At 43.1% G+C, this 21,069-nt stretch overlaps 1 protein-coding gene across 2 annotated transcripts in view; it reads right to left on the bottom strand.

Moving 5' to 3' along the window:
- ADARB2 (adenosine deaminase RNA specific B2 (inactive)) overlaps window positions 1-21,069 on the bottom strand; it is a 328,225-nt gene that overhangs the window by 91,348 nt on the left and 215,808 nt on the right. For both annotated transcript variants that reach the window (XM_075419720.1, XM_075419721.1), the window contains exon 3: window positions 13,920-14,827. In XM_075419720.1, the coding sequence (XP_075275835.1) occupies window positions 13,920-14,827 (908 nt within the window). The remainder of the gene's footprint in view (window positions 1-13,919; window positions 14,828-21,069) is intronic.

Genomic DNA, 21,069 nt, shown 5'->3' with positions numbered 1-21,069 from the left:
CATTGGCCCTTCTAGCTTCTGCACTGCAGCAACAACAAAAAATATACCAAAAGAGAGCAAAAATGTTTAGCTGATAGCTCCATGCCCCACATGAACCACAGAGTGCCCACGTATTTCATTAAAGATATCATAGAATCGTAGATTCACAGAATAGTTTGGGTTGGAAAAGACCTTTCAAGGACTTCTAGTCCAAACCTCCCTGCAATGACAAGCGACATCTACATCTTCAATATCTGTAAAGGAGCCTAGTTTTGGACTCACAGGGCAAATGGTCCCTCTGCAATTGTCTTTAATAGTTTTAAAGGCTTTTTGTTAGCGTAATAATAGATGAAAAAAACATGAACAATTTGTTACACCCAGAATTATCCCAGTAACTAAATGTACAAAACGTCTGAGTGATATACTGGGTGTATTTCCCCTAGTGATAAAGTAAGAATGACCTCTGTGACTTCATTTAGGTTCCACCTCTTCTGAGTTACGAGCCATTCCTCACTCGCAAGGTGTATCCCATATCTCACTCAAAATCTCAGCGGACCACAAAACTCCATTCCAGAAAAAATTGTGCTTCCCTCAGTCTGCGGAGGATTACCCATGTCAGGTGAAGTTATATTATTGTCTTTAGTGCTGCTAGGAATTACTTTCAGGATGTTTCAGCTCATTACCTCAAGTCTTCATCAGCTATTTTCCGAGCGCGGTAACCTTTGTGATGCAGGTACTGTATATATCTACACTATTGATTCTGCTTCTCCTGCTACATTACATGCATTACATGTAAACAGTCAAGAGTGTTTCACTACCAGCTAGCGAGGTGCAAAATGGTAGTGGATCTTGCAGCTACAAAATGCAGATAAAACCTTGAAGTAATCAGCTGAACTGTCACGGAACTAATACCATGATATAGTAGAAGCAATTATTTGTACTTCTATGTCTTATTGTAAAATACAATCAGTTCTAAACCAATCCTGTTAGTGTTGTCAAGGACACATTTAGCTCCAAATGCTCCCCTTTTAATCAGTAACTGGCTATTAATTAATTAGGTAGTGATCATATTGTTTTTCATACATGTGTATTATTATTGGACTTGATTTTGTGCCTCTGCACAGATCACAGTTAATTTGCTGCAAGTGCAATTGTGTTAATGTGGTCTAATGCAAGCAATTATCATAAGGATGAGGCACCTAACATTTGACCTAAAATTTTACTGAATTGTTCTCACAGCTGCTTTCTTACTTCCAGCTCCAGCCTGCTACTGCCTGGACGAGGCGCACGGGGAGAGAAGAGACCATTCCTAGGAAGGGGAGTGTCAGAAGGGAAAATGGAAACCAGCAACAGGACAACCAGAGCCGGGAAAGGGCATTAAGGCTGAGGACTCTGGAAGCCGCCTGTGACCCAGTAATGCAGGAGGCCGTGACGTGGGAGTGGGAGCTGGCTGCGCATGGGGCACGGCAGAGCTGCCTGCTGGCTGCCTGCAGCCCGGCGTGCAGAGCTGGCAGCTGCTGGACACCGTCCAGGAAAAGAGGCAGCTCGTAGAGCAGAGGAGTGAGTAAGCAGAATATGCAGGGAACTGAGGGTGGCTCACAGCTCCTGCTTCTCTGCTGTGCTACAGGGGAAGATGTAGTCTCCCTTTTTTTTTGGTCCCGGTTCTCCAAAATCACCGATTTTAATGGTGGGGGTGAGACTGCCCATAGAAAGCAACGAGTTTGTTAACACAAAAGAAATCATCTGTCCTCCTAGTATTAGTGATGCTTAGTTATGCTTACTAAATAATGTATTTTTCAGTAGATTTTTCTTCCAGTCTGAAAGCTTTTAGCAGGAGCAGATACCAACTGTGACTAAAGAGAAACAAATACTAGTAGAAAACAGTCTTTATCTGAATCGCATTTAATAGGGGCCAGAAGCAGTGAACTAAGGATATTCAGCTGAAGTAGTTCAGTCAGAGATAGCTAAACTTTTTACTGCGCTTATTTAAATCGAGAGGCCTGAACTGGAGATTAGCTATTTATCAGTTGCATGATGGAATAAGAAACAGCTGCAACATATTTCAGGATTTTTGGTATTTTATTCGCTATAAATCCACTGGTTCAAATTCTGCTCTGGTTTATGCCTGTGGGAATATGGAATAAAGGCATTAAGTTCCCACATTATTATGTGGCTTCATGCCCATGTATATCAGAGCAAATTTAGTTTATGATGGTTCAGTTATTCACCTTAATTTCCCAACCAGAAAGAAAGACTTTTAATATTTGTAATGCTAGCAAGTATATGTGCAAAGAAATAAGCTCCCAGAATACTGTACTTGGCACGGATAGCAAAACACATCTCCCAGCTCCCATCAAAGCGTTTCCCTATGTGTACCTTTGCAAGGATTTCGCTTCAGGACTGTGAAAGGTCACATTAAAGGTGCTGGTTCTGTCCTGCACCTCAAAAATCTGCTCCCAGGTCCTCGATGGAGCAATTTCTACGTTTTAAGCTGCTATTGCCGACCCCACCAAGTTCCCCTCACGTCTGCAGCTGGGAGCAGCCCTGCTCCCACACACTGGATACCACTGCCCAGGAAAGGCAAAGTGCCCACGCTGATCTGCCCGTTGGCATCTCACGTTTCAGAAGGGAGAAGACAAAAAAAAGGCTGCTAACCACTATAGTACGAGTGTTTAATTTGCTCAGATCAATTTCTGTCAAAGGCAGCCTGGAAGCCTTTTTTTAAAATTTGCCAGCTTGTCTTTCCCTCCTGCTGCTCAGTTCAGCCTCACTGGCATGTATCTAGTGACCTGTTGTCATCAAGAGCTCCCCAGCAGAACCCTCCGATTTGCAGAAGTCGCTCCCGCTCTGCCACAGGGAAGCTTTGCTCAGATATCTGCTTGATTTCAGCTCATTTACACGGCAAGGATGTTAGTCTGTCTGTAAGGACTTTGTAGTTTGGCTTGTTTGCTTGATTTTTGATATATAAAGGTGATTGAATTTTCTGCCCCCAACCTCCATTTGAGAGAGGGGGGCCTTAAGATCCCTCTAAGTTCACAAATGTCCAAGAAATGATGCAGGTAAAAATGTAATTTTCTTGAAAATTTACATTCATTTTTTGCTCCTGCCTATCTACAGAGGGAAAGATTTCAAAATATCTACATCAAAGACTAGCAAATCTGAAAGTAGTTTGACTTTTTTTTTTATGAATACAAGATTTAAAAGGAAAATTTATGCACTGTAACTTGTCAATGCTTTGGGGAATGCTATTCGTTTCTTCCTGTCAGTGTTCTCCAGAACGTGGAGACAGCAGAAGCCTCACACCTCTTGTACTTTGATTTCCCTCAAAGGCAAAATGTAAAGCATGAAGCTGAAAGTACCTGCCCTGCAAAAGCAGAGGGCATCTCCTATCAGTAGGATTATTATGATTGTGACCAAATATATCCCACACTAAAAAAAAAGGGAAAAATAATTTCTACCTTGAGGGTTCATACAGCAACATTTTGTGGTTTTGTTTTTCCAAACTTTTTGTGAATTTGAGTAAAATAATACGGTTGTTCAGCATTAAATAATTTTTAGATGTCTTGCTGTCTTCTCTAATTAGTAGCCAGCACCTACTGGAAGGGTAAATACAATCCACAGACTCCTCCAGCCATGCTGAGATACATGCCTCAGTAAAGGCTGATGGTTTAGGCATCAGAGAACCAGACAGATGTACATCAATTACGATCAGCAGGGATGTTCTACAGCACTGAAGAAGGTGTAGGTTTGAAGAAGACAAGCACAAAATGGGCAAAGACATCTCGGTGTCAAGAACTCATGCCTGCTGCTCTAGTAATGCCCACATAACTCTATACTATGATCTCTACACTCAGATGACATTCCCAGTGAGACCCCCAAGCCATGGAGCACCAAAGACATGCTCCAGGGCAGCAGGCCTGTGACCAGAAGTCAGTACTGGAAAGTCACAGCAATCAGCCTGCACTAATAATACAAAGTTACTTCCCTCTGTGGATTGAAGAAAAAATCCTGAGTGGCCTTCAACTGATCACTGAAAGGAGAACACGCGACGCCACAACAGGCAGCAAAATATGACAGTGTGTTAATGTGTTGCCAGTCCTGGCTGGGAATAGAAAAACCCATGAACTGAGCTGCAAGCCCAATGATCCATATGATCCATAGGAATGTACGTACCAGGGCTTTTTGTTTTTCTTGAGTGAGAGCTGGTAACTACTGTTAGCATCTGGGAAGGTGTTTTCCAGAATGGTGATCCTTATTGGCCATTCCTCTTCTCTCCATGTTTTCAGGTTATAAGCCTCTACAAGCATTATAGGACACTATTTTGGGTGAATCATGCTGCTATTCCAAGTGGTGCAACTGCCAACTTTTGGCTCAGAGAACAGTTTTAGCAGCTAGGTGATCTGTTTCCATTTTCATCTGCATTGCTGGTACTCAGACACAAAAGTTTCAGCGTGGTTCTGATTTGTATCTTCTGGTTTATATCACTCAGCTCATCTGCCTGTCATTGCTGCCACAACCATGAGCCTTCAAGGAACCTGACTTCATGCCTGTTGTGTTATCAACCACTGCTCCTCCTTATTTTCTAGCTTGGCTTTTTTGGCTGCTTCATGTTGATGGCCACTGATTTGGTCTGTGGAGGATTGCTGTGTAGCTGGATCAGGTTTAAACAAGCAGGTTCAATTTTTGCATCTCTCTTGGACACTGTTTATCTTCAATGACCAGGACAACCAAGGCCTAACGGTTTATTTGTGGTGCCGTTACGAACTATGGTCTATATTATGAGTGTACAAGGGTCATTAGGCACTGAGAGTTAGAATGACTTGTATGTGTATCCAGGAGAGTAGAATAAAAGAGGGCGCTGAGCCTGGAGTAATGAGTTTATTCTCTGATATCCCTGAGAGGATTATTCTTTGAAAGTATAGTGCAAAGTTGATTTGGACAAAAACTACTTGTCAAATAAGAAACGAAGCTGGTGTTGCCAACTTCACCCTCCCCACAAGACCTTGGAGACTCACATTATTTCCTGTGTTTAACCTAATAAGGCACTGACCCACATAAGAGGGGGTTGTAAATATTTCTGTGAGTAATAGTGCCTAGTTCATAGAAGATGGCCTAAAAATAAGAACTAAATGATTAAATGACATGAAGAGAAGAATCTAGATATAATGAGATGCTTAGGCTTTTTCTCTGAACAAACCAAAATACATTCATTTTGTTCATTTGACTATGTTTGTCCAGGGAATGTTCTCAGGGAACATTCCGCCTTTAATTTTTAAAAGTGAACTGGATAAAGAGAGTGAGAAGAAACAGCACACAAGGAATTTATACAGCAAATCATTGATACTTCCACAGCATAGGCTCATTTGGGTGACATCTCAGCATAGCACCGATTTTAAGATACCATTGTCTGAACTCTAGTCTGGTTATGTGACTGGTGTCTGCAGCAGATATGATGACAAGTATGTTAAGAGCAATCACACTTAGATGCTTTTGTATCAAATGTCTACTCCAGTTTGGAAGATAAATAGGAAACAATGGTCATCTTGCTTGGAAGTAAACACAGACTTATCTTAACTTTTAGCCTGAAGAAGAGAAGGCTGAGAGGGGACCTAATAAATGTCTATAAATATCTCAAGGGTAGGTGTCAAGAGGATGGGGCCAGACTCTTTTCAGTGGTGCCCAGTGAGAGGACAAGGGGCAATGGGCACAAACTTGAAGCATAGGAAGTTCCGTCTGAACATGAGGAAGAACTTCTTCCCTCTGAGGGTGACGGAGCACTGGAACAGGCTGCCCAGAGGTGTTGTGGAGTCTCCTTCTCTGGAGATATTTTCAAGACCCGCCTGGACAAGGTCCTGTGAAGCCTGTTCTAGGTGACCCTGCTTCGGCAGGGGGGTTGGACAAGATGACCCACAGAGGTCCCTTCCAGCCTGCTCTAGGTGACCCTGCTTCAGCACGGGGGTCAGACTAGATGACCTGCAGAGGTCCCTTCCAACCCCTACCATTCTGTGATTCTGTGATTCTGTGATTATCAACTAGAAAACTAGAAAGGATGAAAAAGAAACATGAATTTGTCTAAAGACAATACTGAAGCTGGAGGAGGTAAGGATACATTAATATTTTATGATTCTTAGAAATCAGTCTAAGAAGCTGATGGGTATCATGAGACATAGACAATATTGATTGTTTTCATTGAATAAAACTTTGTGATGAAAGGGGAAGGATAATTCACCCACTTTCCCAGTGAATATGCATATTTATCTCTCATTTCTATTTCTCAGGAGTTAACAGGATCTTAACAAAAGATCCCATCATGCATCATGCATGTGAAAAAAGAAAAAAACTCTGATAAATTTTGCTCCCGTTAGAGATCCAAACTCACTTGTAAGATGTTCATATAAAGAAAGCACTACATGAACAACAAAGGATTTTACTCTCTCAAACATGAGCTGGTTCTTTAGTTTTGTTTGGTTGTATAAATGTCTAAACACATAACTCATATTACACATCTATTATAACAACAAGTCTAAAGTCTGTTCTGTCCATTAATTCTCAACAATCCTAAGATTAAGCCCTAAATATAATCCACCTATTGAATTTTATGAGATGCATATTATTTTGTGTGTGTGTATGTATGTGTACAATCCTTTCACATTGCAATAGGCATGAGCCGTTTAGCTGAGATAAAGGAGCAGGAGAAATGATGTTTTTCTCCAAAACTGCTATACAAATATGCTGTTTAAAGGCTAACGGATGCAATAAAATAAAATGGACAAAGACATTCCCCGTTACGCAGCAGGGAGGGAGCGGTCCCTGTGCTGCATGTGACACTGGGCTTCCCAGCAGCATTCCTGGGGAAAGGGCAGGCTCTGAGCTGCCACCTTCTCAAGGTGCGCTGGCATTTGGCGTTACCAGCCTTCCCTTGGCCCCGCCACGCTCTGCCTGGCACACGGCTGGCACGGCACGGGGACCACAAGAGGGAGGTAGTCATCGTAAAACGGATGGTAGGAGCTCGCTTCTGACACTGCACACAGACGGAAAAATCTGTTTGAATAATTAAGGCTTCCTAGATGTGACTACAGACAAAAATAGATAAAGAATGCGGTTTTGGCATGACTGCAATACTCCAGCTCAAACAGAGAAGGCTCTGCATGGAACTCGACCAAAGAAAAATTCACTCTGGGCGCTTGTATTACAGCTCCATTTAGTGGAGCGGAACGATCATGGCTTGTATTAAGTAGATAATAATGAAGCATCATAAACAATGTCAGGATGCAAGTCCAGGATGAAGTAGGAGCTTTAACGAGGTCCAGCTTGCCGAGAGCTTTTTGAAGTGTCCCTAGCTCACTTACAAAGCCAGAAAGCAACAAAGGCGACTCTGACAGCTGCGAAGTTTTATGTGTGGATGACACCAGACAGGGATTCAGCTTTCATGTACTAACTAGCTCTGCTGCTTGCCGGAGTCCTAATCACTCTGCACAAACTGTCTCACCATAACGGGCTGCACAAATAATAATTCTTCACAAATCAGATCCACGCTATCAGCTTCCCGGATAGGCAAGGCTGGTTCATCGTGGCAAATATAGCAGAAGTCAGCAGAGTCCACGCTGTGTCTCACTAGCCATGTTTAATATGCAATCTAGGCTCTGAAGAGGAGAAATCAAATGTTGGTTCTGTGGGTGTATGGATAGCACGAAGTATTTGCAACTACACTAAAAGAGCAGCCAGCAGCCAAGTCAGATGGCTAAATCAGTTTCACCCCTCTCTAGATGCACTATAATCATGGTGGACTCATCAGAGTCTTTATAAAGGAAAATTAGATATGTTTATTTTTCCTTTTTTCAGAGGAAGCAGGGTTTCAGGTTGCATATAAACTTAAATTACATAAATATATATACTCTTGAGAAAAATGCCTTTCAGCCTTAAAGATTATTTTTTCCTTGAATATACTAAAATTATTTTTTCATTACTATCAATGAAGATCAGTCATTCATTAACTAATTATCATCATTATTACAGCTCTCCTAAGTATTATTAATTAGGTGAGTGGTATATTTGGACTTTAACATCTCCATCAGAAGAGTTTGGTTTAGCATACCTAATGCTCTGCAAGCACTGAGCATGATTTCTGTACTGTAGGACTTAAAGACAAGTGCAGGGGAATCTTTCTGGGAACCTGTTGGAGTTGTCTACGGCTGGGAGGGAGCAGGGATTTACAGGGTACAGCAACTGAGGAGCAAAAGAGACAGGTATAGAGGGTGGAGGTGGACACTCAGACGCATCTTCCTGCAGGAGGTAGCTGGAGCATTACTGTAGCCCAGCTGATGCAAAGTAATATGTCATTTTGCAGTGATGACTGGTTTTCATGTACAAACTCCTTAATGTGTCTACATGCATGTGCTGATGCTGTGAGAGGAAGCAACCGGAGCCCTTTCTATCCTTTTATTTCCCGTGATTCCATGTATGTAGCCCGTCTGCATCTCCCTTTGATCTTGCATGGATCATATATATTAAAACGTGGCAATTTCTTCATCTAAGACTCAAGACGTAATCTCTCTGGGGCATTAATCATCTTTTATGTCGGACTTGTATGAGGGGTAAGGGGGTGGTCCTGGTTCCTCAATTGTGAGCCTAGAAGCGACTACAATCTTACTAGCAGCGAGGATAATAATATCAATATCCAGTACACTAATGCTGCGCCTCTAAATTGGTTCCTTTGCCGTTGTTTTAGTTAAGAAACTGTAATCCCATAAATGTCTCAACTGCCTGTTGTTCCGATTACAAAAAGCAGCCTTCCCCAACTACAAACTCAGAAGCAGATGGTTGGAAATCAAACATTATTTGTATTGCAGAAGCATCTCTCTGGTCCCCAACATGCCCCTTTCTTGCATCTCACTGTCAGGAGCTACACGCACACCTCTCAGCTGCTTCCCTTTGTGCAGGAGAAAACAGAGACTGATCAAGAAATGTACCTGGTCACTTGACCAGACAAAGCTCTTCATAGAAACACGCTAGAACAGCTTCTCAAAGCTCAGTGCCAGCTCCGTGTGCCATCCCTTTTTTGCACTGAATTGATTTGATTTGAATCTATCACTTCCAACCTCAGCCATGGCTTAATTGTGACACAGGCAAGAGGGCATGGTTGCAAGGAAGTCAGCAAATGAGGACAGTGAGAGAAATGAAGTGAAGGAGGCAGGAACAACCGATACTGCATGAAAATGAACCGGTTTTGCAACACACAGAAACAGGTTTCTGTAGGGAACTGGATGAGTGGCATGGGGTACTGTGGCTGTTCCCACAACACTGCTCACCAGGGTGACACTGAAGTTGGCTGGCAGGAATCCTTGACCTGCTTGCGGTAAAGAATCATTGCAATGGGGATACCGAGGTCGCTTCAGTCTGCAAATGAAGCTTTCGGCACATAGGGGATTTAACTGGATTCAAATGGTTAGCTTTATCTGCCAAGGGAAAAAAAAACACGTTTCTTTTTGAAACACACAAAACACAATGAGGTTGCTTTTAAATAAATAAATTGACAACTACTGCTCTGGACGCTCTGGATGTGAACCAACAACAGCAGCATTATGCCATTTCAAAGCAATGCGAATGCGATTTTCACACCTATTCTTTTTTTAATTTAGGTCTATTTGAAATCCAAGCACCTCACTATTACTAATTTGTTATGGCAATATTAATTAACGTTTTTGCTCAACAGCAGTAAGAATGCTGTTTAGACTGGGTGAGATAGATTAGAAGGACTACAAGACTAGAAAAACAATCTGTAAAGTGGTCAGATGCAGTTGGGGGTCACCTTGATCTCCTGAAATGAGCACACTGCACTGAGAAAGCCTGGGAATGCGTGAATAGATTTCTACCAGTGCAGACTCTTTTGGGCTGGGACGGTTAGCACTTCTTGGTGGTGTCTCCTATTTCGGATTGCAAGAAAATATCTCTCCCAATGTGAAGAGAAACAATTGTCAGACTTCCATAGAAGCTGACAATCAAAGAAATTGCATATTATTTGATGGACAATATGAGTTCAAACCAAGTATGCTAGGAAACAAGGAGCAATATTTAGTGACTTAGAGAAGGCATTGTAATTTCCATTCTCCTGACTCACTTTATCTCTGCCATTAATTTAGCAGATCTCTAGGCTCCTACCTTGGCTACTCTGATAAACATGGTGTGCCCACCCTCAGACCATCAATAGTATTTATCTCGCACTTCAGTGGCATAGCACAGATAAGACGTCTGGTTTTAGCAAGAACAGTAGCTGGCAGATTGATGGGCAAATCTTGTGACCATTTCAGCTGGTCCTTGGATTATCTCAGCTACCTCCTATTCACCCTATACATGGCCAAGAGCTCAGGTTCCCCAGTCACCATTGTACCTGTACAAGAATCACAGAAGTGGATCAGAGCACCATTGAGGGCTGCAAAGAAGCCACAATCTCAATTATTTTGGCTTTAAATTATGAGAGTGAAACTTATTCCTGGTGTAAAGTGTGATATGCTTTTGTTTATTTTGTTTGGTATAATTTTGCAGTCAGCACAAACACTCTGTGCAACAATCACAGGGATGAAAATCACAGGCACGGTGATGTTGTTTTAAGAAAGCACCAGTATTGTAAAGCACTCACAATTTCATGGTGGGTTTTCAGCATTGGCAGGTGAGGGGCAGGAGAAGCAGCTGAAGAAGCGAGTCAGACTGCAGCTGCCCCAGCGAACTCGTCTATTTCTGGCTTTGCTATTCTTGCATTTCTTTGTTTTCCCTGAATCAGAAGAGATCAAGGTGGCAGTATTCTACATCTATGCTATGCATTTCCAGGCAGTTCAGGAACCCTCCTGTGTAGGCAGCACCTATCAGGACAGACTGGAGGATATGGTGACTTTTTTGACACTTTGCATTGAATCGCCCTTGGTCAGCAGGAAAAGTGGCTGTCAGTCTCAGGGCATGACTGAGGGCCAGGCTGAGGGATGCCAGGTCCCCTGGGAGCCCTGAGGAACATCGCAGAAATGTCAATGGTCAGGAGGCCCAGCTCATAAGGACATCTGAACTTTTCTGACATTTTCTTGAACATTGAAATCCATAAGTTCAGCACAACTGGACTACCAGTATTACAAGGTTTTTGGCTTTTCCTGCTTCCAGTCAGGCTGTAATCAAGAAAAACCAAATGCTGGCCTCCTAACACCACTGATAACAGCCAGGGGAACAAGAACAGAGACATGTAAAGCTGAAATACTCTTTGTAAAGGGTAACCACAAAGATAAACATACTCCTGAATTCTATAAAATACTAAAAATATAGGTGAAACTGTTACAGTTGATCTTGTTTGCCTGTCCCTCTATCAGTGAGTTGGCTGATATCCTAACAAATACGACAAAGCACATGAAAAGAGTGCATGGTTGGACAGGACAACAGTTACTCTTTATTCTGTGAAGAAATCACCCCCATCCCCCCAATATTTCAAATTCTATCCCTGAGCTGTTTGGGTTTCAGGGTGCTCTCCTGCGTTTAAACACTTTTGTACACAACCAAGCTGAGCCTACAAATTGGTGATAGCTTTGAAAACATGGCGTGAAATGTGTCCTTGAAAACATGGTTTGCAGAAGAGCAGGGAGATAAGAATGAGCTGAAAGAACTTTTGGAGCAGCTGGCTCTGACCACAGCTCAATGAGAACTACACTGTCCCAGATACAGTTACCACCACTTCGACTGACCAAACAGCTCAGATGGGCTGACTTAAGTAGTGAGCAAAGACAGTCACTTGATGAGATATGGTGTAAAACAGCGAGAACGAGTAGAGATGCTTCTGGATTTAATGCTTAAGTTATGGCCCACCTGAAGTCAGTGGAAATATGTCTGTAGAAGTTGGGTTGGGTTATTTTGTGAGTAACATAAATTTGAGTTTTGTGTCACAGCTGCAATGTCTATTGACAAGAGCAGCTAGTAAGGAGGTCAGCAGAAATCAGTCTTAAGGCTTGTCTCTCAATTAATGTGCTGAATGCTGGCATCAAAAGTGCCCAAGTAATCTTTTAGTTGGACAATGCATAACCACTCAAAAAATATTAACAGACAAAGTTCAGTGACACCTTTTCACTGACATTTATACTTCCAGAACAGCGAGAAGAAGAAGATAAGGAGGGCAGAAGACTGCAGAAAGAAAAAAAGACCATAAAAAAGGGTATATACACTGAAGAATGTGTTGCCTAGTGCACAATTTGGGACCCAAGTAAGATGTGATGTTCATGTAAAAGATGATCATGAAGCCAACCAACCAGGGAATATTTCAGAGAGCTCAGGAACTGCTACTTATGGTGCAGTTTCAAAACATGACAAACTATCAGTCGATGAATGCATGGTATTTGCCTGCTGACCGACCCAGTCAAGTTCACCAGCGGCAGCAAAGCACTGGGTAGGACAGGACTAGAGATTCCCCTCTATATCCAGTTGCCAGGTTTCCATGGGGAAGGATAGGCATGTTCATTAAAACAAACTACATTTACCAGAATTAATTAGGGCAGGAAACAGCAAGGATTTTTCATTTAAAACTCATTCGTACTTAAGAGGAGTACTGGGAGGATGGAACTGTCAGATTGGCCAAGGCTTCCAAAATGCCTGCAAAGCACTCTGTGCAGATCTCTGCTATTATTAAATCATTGTTCCACTGGTTCATGGAATTTGCAAACTAGAATTAAAAGGAAGAGGTGGAGGATTATGATGAATTTTAAAATTTCTTACATTTCTCATGGGTTTTTTTTGAAAACATAGGACAGAAACTTCTGGGTCACCAAATATAATTCCTGAGTCCTGCAGGCAGTCATGTCACCTAAAGGATTCATCCGCTATCAAACTCTGTGAACATCTAATGAACATCTTTACTAATGTTAATGAGAATTGCTACTAATAATTTGCATTTACACACTACTTAAGGATCTTGAAGTGTTCTTTCATGTAATACGCTCATTTTTACTACAAGCATATTGGATTTAAATGACTTGCCTAGGGTCTCACAGCAAGCCAGCAACAGAATGGCTGTTAGTGCTCCCAGTGCTTTGCATTAAATCCTGGACATTAACAGCTCCCTTCATAAAGGGAGCTTTGCAGCGGTAGATCACCTCCTGGTGCTGGCGGATCAAACCTTTTATGACAGCACAAACAAATCAAGAAATTACTTGAACCCATCTAATGCTTCCCAGTGTCTGCAAATCCTGGCTTCTTTTGAACTTGGAAAATGACAGAAGTTTGAGTAATGCTAAGATAGCCTTTGGCATATGACCAGCTACAAAATCAGATCTATATTTTTTGTATGAGTACAGCAGTAATCTCTACATTTGTTCTAGGAAAATTTCAGATCTTTCACTATCCCTTGTGCTGTTGGAGGCATATTTGAAAACAAAAATCCCAACCCAAAAAGTAAGCCTATAATAAACAAAAATCCTTAACTTTTCTAGTGGCAGAATTGTCTGGAGACTCTGCTCTGACACAGGTGCTTTCCTTGTCATTGCTGTCTCCTATGAACAGGCACTGTCCTCATCAAAAATTAACTCTGAAAGAAGGATATGGAGCATCCCTTTGTTTACGGGGTCCCTTCTGTCAAGAAAGATGCAGTACCACAGAATGACCTGATTTTTCTGCCTGTGTCAATGTTATCATTCTCTCTAGAAAATTGCAGCATTGGTATTTCCCCCCACATGTTGCCCTCTGATACATGCCTCCTATGGAAAGGGCTGCAAATTGTACCCAGTGATTTCAGGACACAATTTTCAAGCTTTTGCCTGTGACACCCAGCTCTTTCCATGAGAAAAGAGCTATTTTGTGGCATAGCACTTGCTGTAACATCAGAGTAACCATCTGGTGGAACAACAACAGCTACAGCAATACTGATCCCATTCACTGAAAGAGTTCCTCCAACGTGGTGGTGGCTACCCAGGAGCTCTCACCTGTGGCAAATGGTGACATTTACTCCTGCTTGGAATGTGGCTGGGCAGCCGAATGTTAAAGAGGGCCTGCAGGGCTGCTTGCGCTGCTTGACCCTTAGCCAGCTTCTTGCTACGTCCTGAGCCTTCAAATGTTCTCCCATCCACTCTCACCGCCATCACAAAACTCTTGATGTGCTGTTTCTCCATCGTCTCTGACAGGCAGACATACCGCAGGCCTGACCGCAGCTCATTTAGCAGCACCACTGGGTTCTTCTCGCTCTCCGCTTTGGATGCCATCTTGTGCTTGTTTTGCTTACCGTGGCCCATTAAGTCCAGCGTATGGCAGAGTAAGCGCCCGTGTCGATAAGCAGTGGAAAGCAATTCATTATTAACGGGGTTATAGACTGAAAAGTCCTCACTGTGTGTAGATGGTTCAAACTCCTTGAACAGAGTATCTGGAAAGTCTGCCTGATCAGAAGTAAAGTCCGTGGATGGGCTGATGCAGTTCCCCATGGCAAAGTGAGCTTGGCAAGCGTTGGGGAACTGAACGAACGACTTCAGAGCGAGCTCTGCAGCACGCATTTTGGCTTTCTTTTTTGTGGGTCCTGTGCCTTCAAACGTTAGTCCATTTACTTCCACAGCAACAGCAAAGACTGGAGCATGCACTGGACCTGTCTGGGAAACCATTTTGTATTGTAAACCTGGTTTAAGTTCATGTAGCTGAACCAGAGCATTCTTTGGTGTCACTGACCACGAGACTTTCTTCCAGATGAGCTGGAGTTTGCAGAAATGGCCATTATTGCCTTCCTCTAAGGGTCTTTTTCTTTTACTGCTAGGTGTTCCCCCTCTTGCCCTCTCATTAGAGGATATTGGATGATCCTCCAGGTTGCCAATGTTTCGATTTTCCTTTACTTCTGCACTGCTGGTACCTGTCAGTAAAGAAAGAATAAACCTGACATTACAGTTGCCATCTTAGTAGCTGACATTATGCCTAGGGCTGGCAGAATAGCTGAAAAAGAGAAAAAAGTCAATGATAAATATCCTTGCTCAGCCCTTTTTGGAGGTTTTCCTCAAATATCTGTATAATGGTTGGTTTATTATTTGTAGCAGAGATTTTATTCGTGTTCTGAATGTTTACTTGTCCCTAACATTCTACTTGTATTAGTCACTAGCCTCCCATTTTAAAAAATGATTACCTCATTCAAAGATGAAGCACAACTGATGCCATGTGACTTAAATGAACTGCTGCACTCACACTGGATAATTATCAGTAGAAAGTGAATAGTTTGCAAAGTTCCCTTAGGCTGAGATTTGTTCCACAATCCATGTGAGTGAATGCTTATGAACACTTTATTAGAAATCAGAAATGATTCACACATGACTCACAAACAGAAAAACGCGCATATGCATTGAATAATTTATTTGTAATGAATACATTGACCAGCTCTACTCACACGATAGGTTCTTGTATTGCTAACATCATGAATCTGGCCTAAGAATGATCTGACAGACCTTCCTAGCATTTGAAACAATAATTTGGTCTGGACTCAGATTCCAGTTTAATAAGTCAGCATCCTTCTGTCAAATTCAATTGCAGATACTCTTAGCTCTTGCATCAGCAATAAGTATTATTGCAAAGTCTCTAGATAAATCTAAATGAGACTAGGAAAAAAAGTGCATCATGACGGGAGTAATTACTGACGTAAAGAATGATCTATGTCAAAGAAAAGCCATGGGAAAGTGTGACTGCCAGGAGCACCAGGAAAGGAATGAAATGACAGTGGGCATCTATGCAGGGAGCACTCCATTGTTGTTGGGCCAGTGAATCACACATCACTCGTAACTACGATTGTACAATGCCCATGCTGTTAAGCAGCGCTCTTTGGTACAGCAGATACATGACCGAGAACAGAGATTCATCTCACTGATGTCCTGAGATGAGACAGAAAAAGTGCTGCTGCCTTAATAAGCATCCTATAACATTTCTGTCATTTTTCTAAAGTTTGTTTAAATGTATTGCATCTCTGCTGCTATATGTCCAGTCTTCCTGTGTGTAGCTTGTGGCAGAGACAAGTTGAGGAAGTAAACGTGAGTGTAACCAACCCGTGAAACAACCCGTCCCTGCAGCGATGCACCTGATCCCTTTGTGAGCAGAGCACTACCTGGCTGCCCGCTGTATTCCAGCCAGCACTGAGAATGGAGCCGTTCCCATGGTTTGTTTTTGTCAGACATGAGTGTGCCACCTGTGCAGGCTGCATGAGTCCCAAGCACAGAGATGGTCCTTGTGGTCCTCAGAGGACAGAGAATGGTCCTCTCCCTTTCTGCGGGGCCATGGCCATATATGATTTCCTCTCCATGCTGATGTACAAACTGGCTGCAAAGTTGTAAGGGGTGAGCTGCCGGCTACGCCTCGAGGATCTTCTGCTGGGGCTGTGTGTCTTTGCTTCAGCCCAGCCTAATACTGGGCTGACAGATACACAGGAGCCTGCAGAGAATTACGTGGAACCATCATGTTTAAAAAACCATCATGTTTAAAAACCTCCTTTATGTCCTTATGAAGTGCTCATGTATTAAATATCAAAAGACTTATTCCCATCAGAGCAATAAGTCTGCACTCACGCGAGTTGTTCCACAGAAAGCAGCTCACCACTTGGATGCGAGTAAAAATCATGGTTCAATTGCATGTGTGGGGGCCCATTTGCAGGATGGAGTCTTTCAGCCCCCTTTCCTGAAAACCCTTCGGCACACACTGAGCTTCCAGGCTGTATCTACATCTCACCAAAGTTACTTGCAGAGCTATGTGCTGCAGTGCTTTGCTGAGGTAGAATGTGAACTGACAAATTAAGGTCTTAGTGACTAGTTAATTTTTACTTTCTGAAGCTAAGGGGAGAGAGTGAAGACAGGTGAGGAGGGAAAGAAAAAGAAACACAGAATAGAAAAAGAAAAGTTTCATCGTACGGCATTCAGCCACATAAAATGTGACATCTTTAAACCAGCCTCTCTGGAAATAAGGCATTTAAAAGGTCAGATAACTAAGACACAAGGATAATGTGGTCTTTTCTCACTGAGTTCACAACTCTATTTATGGAAGCTCTGATCTGAGAGGGAAGGAGATGCCAGCTTTAACTTTGCTCTATTTACCCTGGCAGTGGCTTTGGCCAGCCATTTTCCGCCGTGACTATTTCTCACGTTTCCATCCCACTCAGAATACACCTCTTTGGTTGCGTGCATTTTTTAAAATAAAGGTGAAATATTTTGACTCGGACATACTTTTTAGCAGGAAGCAGGTTTGGTTCTGTATTTCTCACCTCCTCTCTCATCTTACCTAACAGGTTTTTACAGAGCCAATTATGGTACATAATGATATTGTAGTCAGGAAGCATGAAAAGAAAGATAGCTCTTGCTTCACACTATATTCAGGTTTGAACAGAATTTGTATTGATTATGCATCACTGAATAGAAAAACTCAAGGGATCATTTGTATTTATAATTCATATTGTCTTTTTCCAGCTATTTTTTCTTTCATAGTCAGAGAACCACAGATTTGTGAATAAGAATGTGTGACCTTATCATCTCACCTTAATCACCCTCACTAACACAGTGGTTAACTGAAAACATGGCCACATAAAATAACCACTACTTGTTTGTCTCAAATTCTTTCTACAAAATTGTCTAGTCCAGATTTTGGCCAACAGGGAGTTTGCACTGATGTGGCAAAAAAAATTGCAGAGGTCCGAATACAAAACTTCCAGAGATTAGGCACAAAGGACATGAGCAAGGCTTTCGACACGATCTCCCATAACATCCTCCTAGGGAAGCTCAGGAAGTGTGGGCTGGATGAGTGGTCAGTGAGGGGGATTGAGAACTGGCTGAATGGCAGAACTCAGAGGGTTGTGATCAGTGGCACCGAGTCTAGTTGGAGGCTGGTAACTAGTGGCGTCCCCCAGGGGTCAGTACTGGGCCCAGTCTTGTTTAACTTATGCATCAATGACCTGGATGAAGAGTTAGAATGTACCCTCAGCAAGTTTGCTGATGACACCAAACTGGCAGGAGTAGTGGATACACCAGAAGGCTGTGCTGCCATTCAGTGAGACCTGGACAGGTTGGAAAGTTGGGCAGAGAGGAACCTGATGAGGTTCAACAAGGGCAAGTGCAGGGTCCTGCACCTGGGGAGGAACAACCTCATGCACCAGTACAGGCTTGGGGCGGACATGCTGGAGAGCAGCTCTGCAGAGAGGGACCTGGATGTCCTGGTGGACGACAGGTTGACCATGAGCCAGCAGTGTGCCCTTGTTGCCAAGAAAGCTAATGGGATCCTGGGATGCATTAAGAGGAGTGTGGCCAGCAGGTTGAGGGAGGTTCTCCTTCCCCTCTACACTGCCCTAGTGAGGCCCCATCTGGAGTACTGTGTCCAGTTCTGGGCTCCCCAGTTCAAGAAAGATGAGGAGCTGCTGGAGAGAGTGCAGCGGAGGGCTACAAAGATGATGAGGGGACTGGAGCATCTCTCCTACGAGGAGAGGCTGAGGGAGCTGGGCTTATTTAGCCTGAAGAAGAGAAGGCTGAGAGGGGACCTTATAAATGCCTATAAATATCTCAAGGGTGGGTGTCAAGAGGATGGGGCCAGACTCTTTTCAGTGGTGCCCAGTGAGAGGGCAAGGGGCAATGGGCACAAACTGAAGCACAGGAAGTTCCGTCTGAACATGAGGAAGAACTTCTTCCCTCTGAGGGTGACGGAGCACTGGAACAGGCTGCCCAGGGAGGTTGTGGAGTCTCCTTCTCTGGAGATATTCAAGACCCGCCTGGACAAGGTCCTGTGCAGCCTGCTGTAGGTGACCCTGCTTCGGCAGGGGGTTTGGACTAGAAGACCCACAGAGGTCCCTTCCAACCCCGAACATTCTGTGTGATTCTGTGTGATTCTGTGAGCACAACCTCAGGCACGCGTGATGGTGACGTCTCTGCATTTATGGTATATTTTGGCCTCACCACATGAAGGAAATCCATGCAAGTATCCTCGCAGTCAATCAGATTTCTAGAGGACCTGATCCTGAAACACCAAGAACTAGCTCAGCTCTTCACAGACCTCAGTGAGAGCTGCAGCAGGCCAAAAGTGATGGTGGCACGGAAATTGGAGGCAGCCCAAATCCAGCAAGTGCCTCAGAAAGTCTGTGAGCCTGATGGACTTGTGTGATACCTTGCAGCCGCTGGGCAGTGTGAAATTACTTTATACTTTCAGGTATCTTTGAAATAGGAGGTCTTTGAAATGTGTCTTTTATGGGACCTCTGTGTAACAGATAGAAGATTACCTCTCTAATGGTGGCACGTACTTCTATTGTGAAAATCAGACAAAGCAGGCAAATGACACCAAACTAAGTAAGATAAATACTGTAAGCAGCTGTAATAGAACAATCACAAGCAATTTTAGAAATGAAGAGCACTAAAAGGAAAGGGGTAAGTCAGAGGATGCACACAGGGAAAATGCAAAACTGTGGATCATTTTCCGTCCTCTGATCTCTCATAATATCTTTACTCTTGAGTTCCCAAAACATATTCTCTACATTTGAGGAAAAAAAAAAAAAGAAGATAATAAAGTATGGGTCTCCTATGATGAAAGGTTGGAGAATAATAAAATTGTAAGGGGAGTTAAAAAAGAGGAAAAAGAAAAATATTGCAATTTTTTGACAATAGTTTCCAATTTATTAGAATTTAGATTTATTAAAAGAAAAACAACCCACACCTCTGCACTGCAAATATCTCCTTAGGTAACTTTATTCACTGATTTTTGCAGTTTCACAAGCAAGAAGAGACATTGCAATCTTGTATTTGCTTCAGTAATTGAATGGGAGAGAGGAAAGCAGTTAGTGAAATATATTTATTTATGCACTATTTCTCATTATTCTGTCTGCTCTTTCATGTTTTTCTCCTTTTGGTCATTACGCAGAGTAGAGTTAACCTAGAGAGTCTGCATCATCAAGAGCTTTTCAGAACTATAACGCGTCACTAATAATGACACTGCCTATGTCTCTGGGTCATAAGGGCTCTGCAGAACTAGCCATCCGATACTCCACGCTACATTTGAAGAGATAATATTGTTCCTGTTGAAGGTTATTTTGCTGCCAAGTCAACTTCCAGGGAGGACGGGGAAGGAGAGGTGGTAGGTGGCATCTTCATTTTGGCTGGCATCTTTACTATTGAATTACAAGGGGCAGTATGTTATAGAAAAGCTACGATACTGAAACAAACAATTTGCAGTCTCTGTAGTACAGCAAACTTTTGATTCAGCTGATAGCGCTGACACAGGAAGTTACTGTCTTTAGAAATGTTTAGTAAACACCAGACTGCATTTTCAACAACACAGGTAGGACTTAATTTAAGTGATCTGGATGTCCACGAATCCATGGGCCCCGATGGAATGCACCCACGAGTGCTGAGGGAGCTGGTGGATGTCATTGCTGAGCCACTCTCCATCATCTTTGAGAGGTCCTGGAGGACAGGAGAGGTGCCTGAGGACTGGAGAAAGGCCAGTGTCACTCCAATCTTCAAAAAGGGCAAGAAGGAGGACCCAGGGAACTACAGGCCGGTCAGCCTCACCTCCATCCCATGAAAGGTGATGGAGCAGCTTATCCTGGAGGCAATCATGAAGCAAGTGGAAGAAATGAAGGTTATCAGGAGTAGTCAGCATGGATTCGCCAAGGGGAAATCATACCTGACCAATCTGATAGCTTTCTACGATGACATGACTGGCTGGGTAGACGAAGGGAGAGTCGTGGATGTTGTCTACCTTGACTTCAGCAAGGCTTTCGACACAGTCTCCCATGATATCCTCCTAGGGAAGCTCAGGAAGTATGGGCTGGATGAGTGGTCGGTGAAGTGGATAGAGAACTGGCTGAATGGCAGAACTCAGGGGGTTGTCATCAGTGGCGCTGAGTCTAGTTGGAGGCTGGTAACAAGTGGTGTCCCCCAGGGGTCAGTACTGGGCCCAGTCTTGTTTAACTTATGCATCAACGACCTGGATGAAGAGTTAGAATGTACCCTCAGCAAGTTTGCTGATGACACCAAACTGGCAGGAGTAGTGGATACACCAGAAGGCTGTGCTGCCATTCAGTGAGACCTGGATAGGCTGGAAAGCTGGGCAGAGAGGAACCTGATGAGGTTCAACAAGGGCAAGTGCAGG

The sequence above is a fragment of the Opisthocomus hoazin genome, chromosome 4 (genome assembly GCF_030867145.1).
Source record: "Opisthocomus hoazin isolate bOpiHoa1 chromosome 4, bOpiHoa1.hap1, whole genome shotgun sequence".
Classification (NCBI taxonomy): Eukaryota; Metazoa; Chordata; class Aves; order Opisthocomiformes; family Opisthocomidae; genus Opisthocomus; species Opisthocomus hoazin.
Note: the sequence above shows the minus strand (reverse complement) of the source record. Positions and strands in the feature narration are given on the sequence as shown.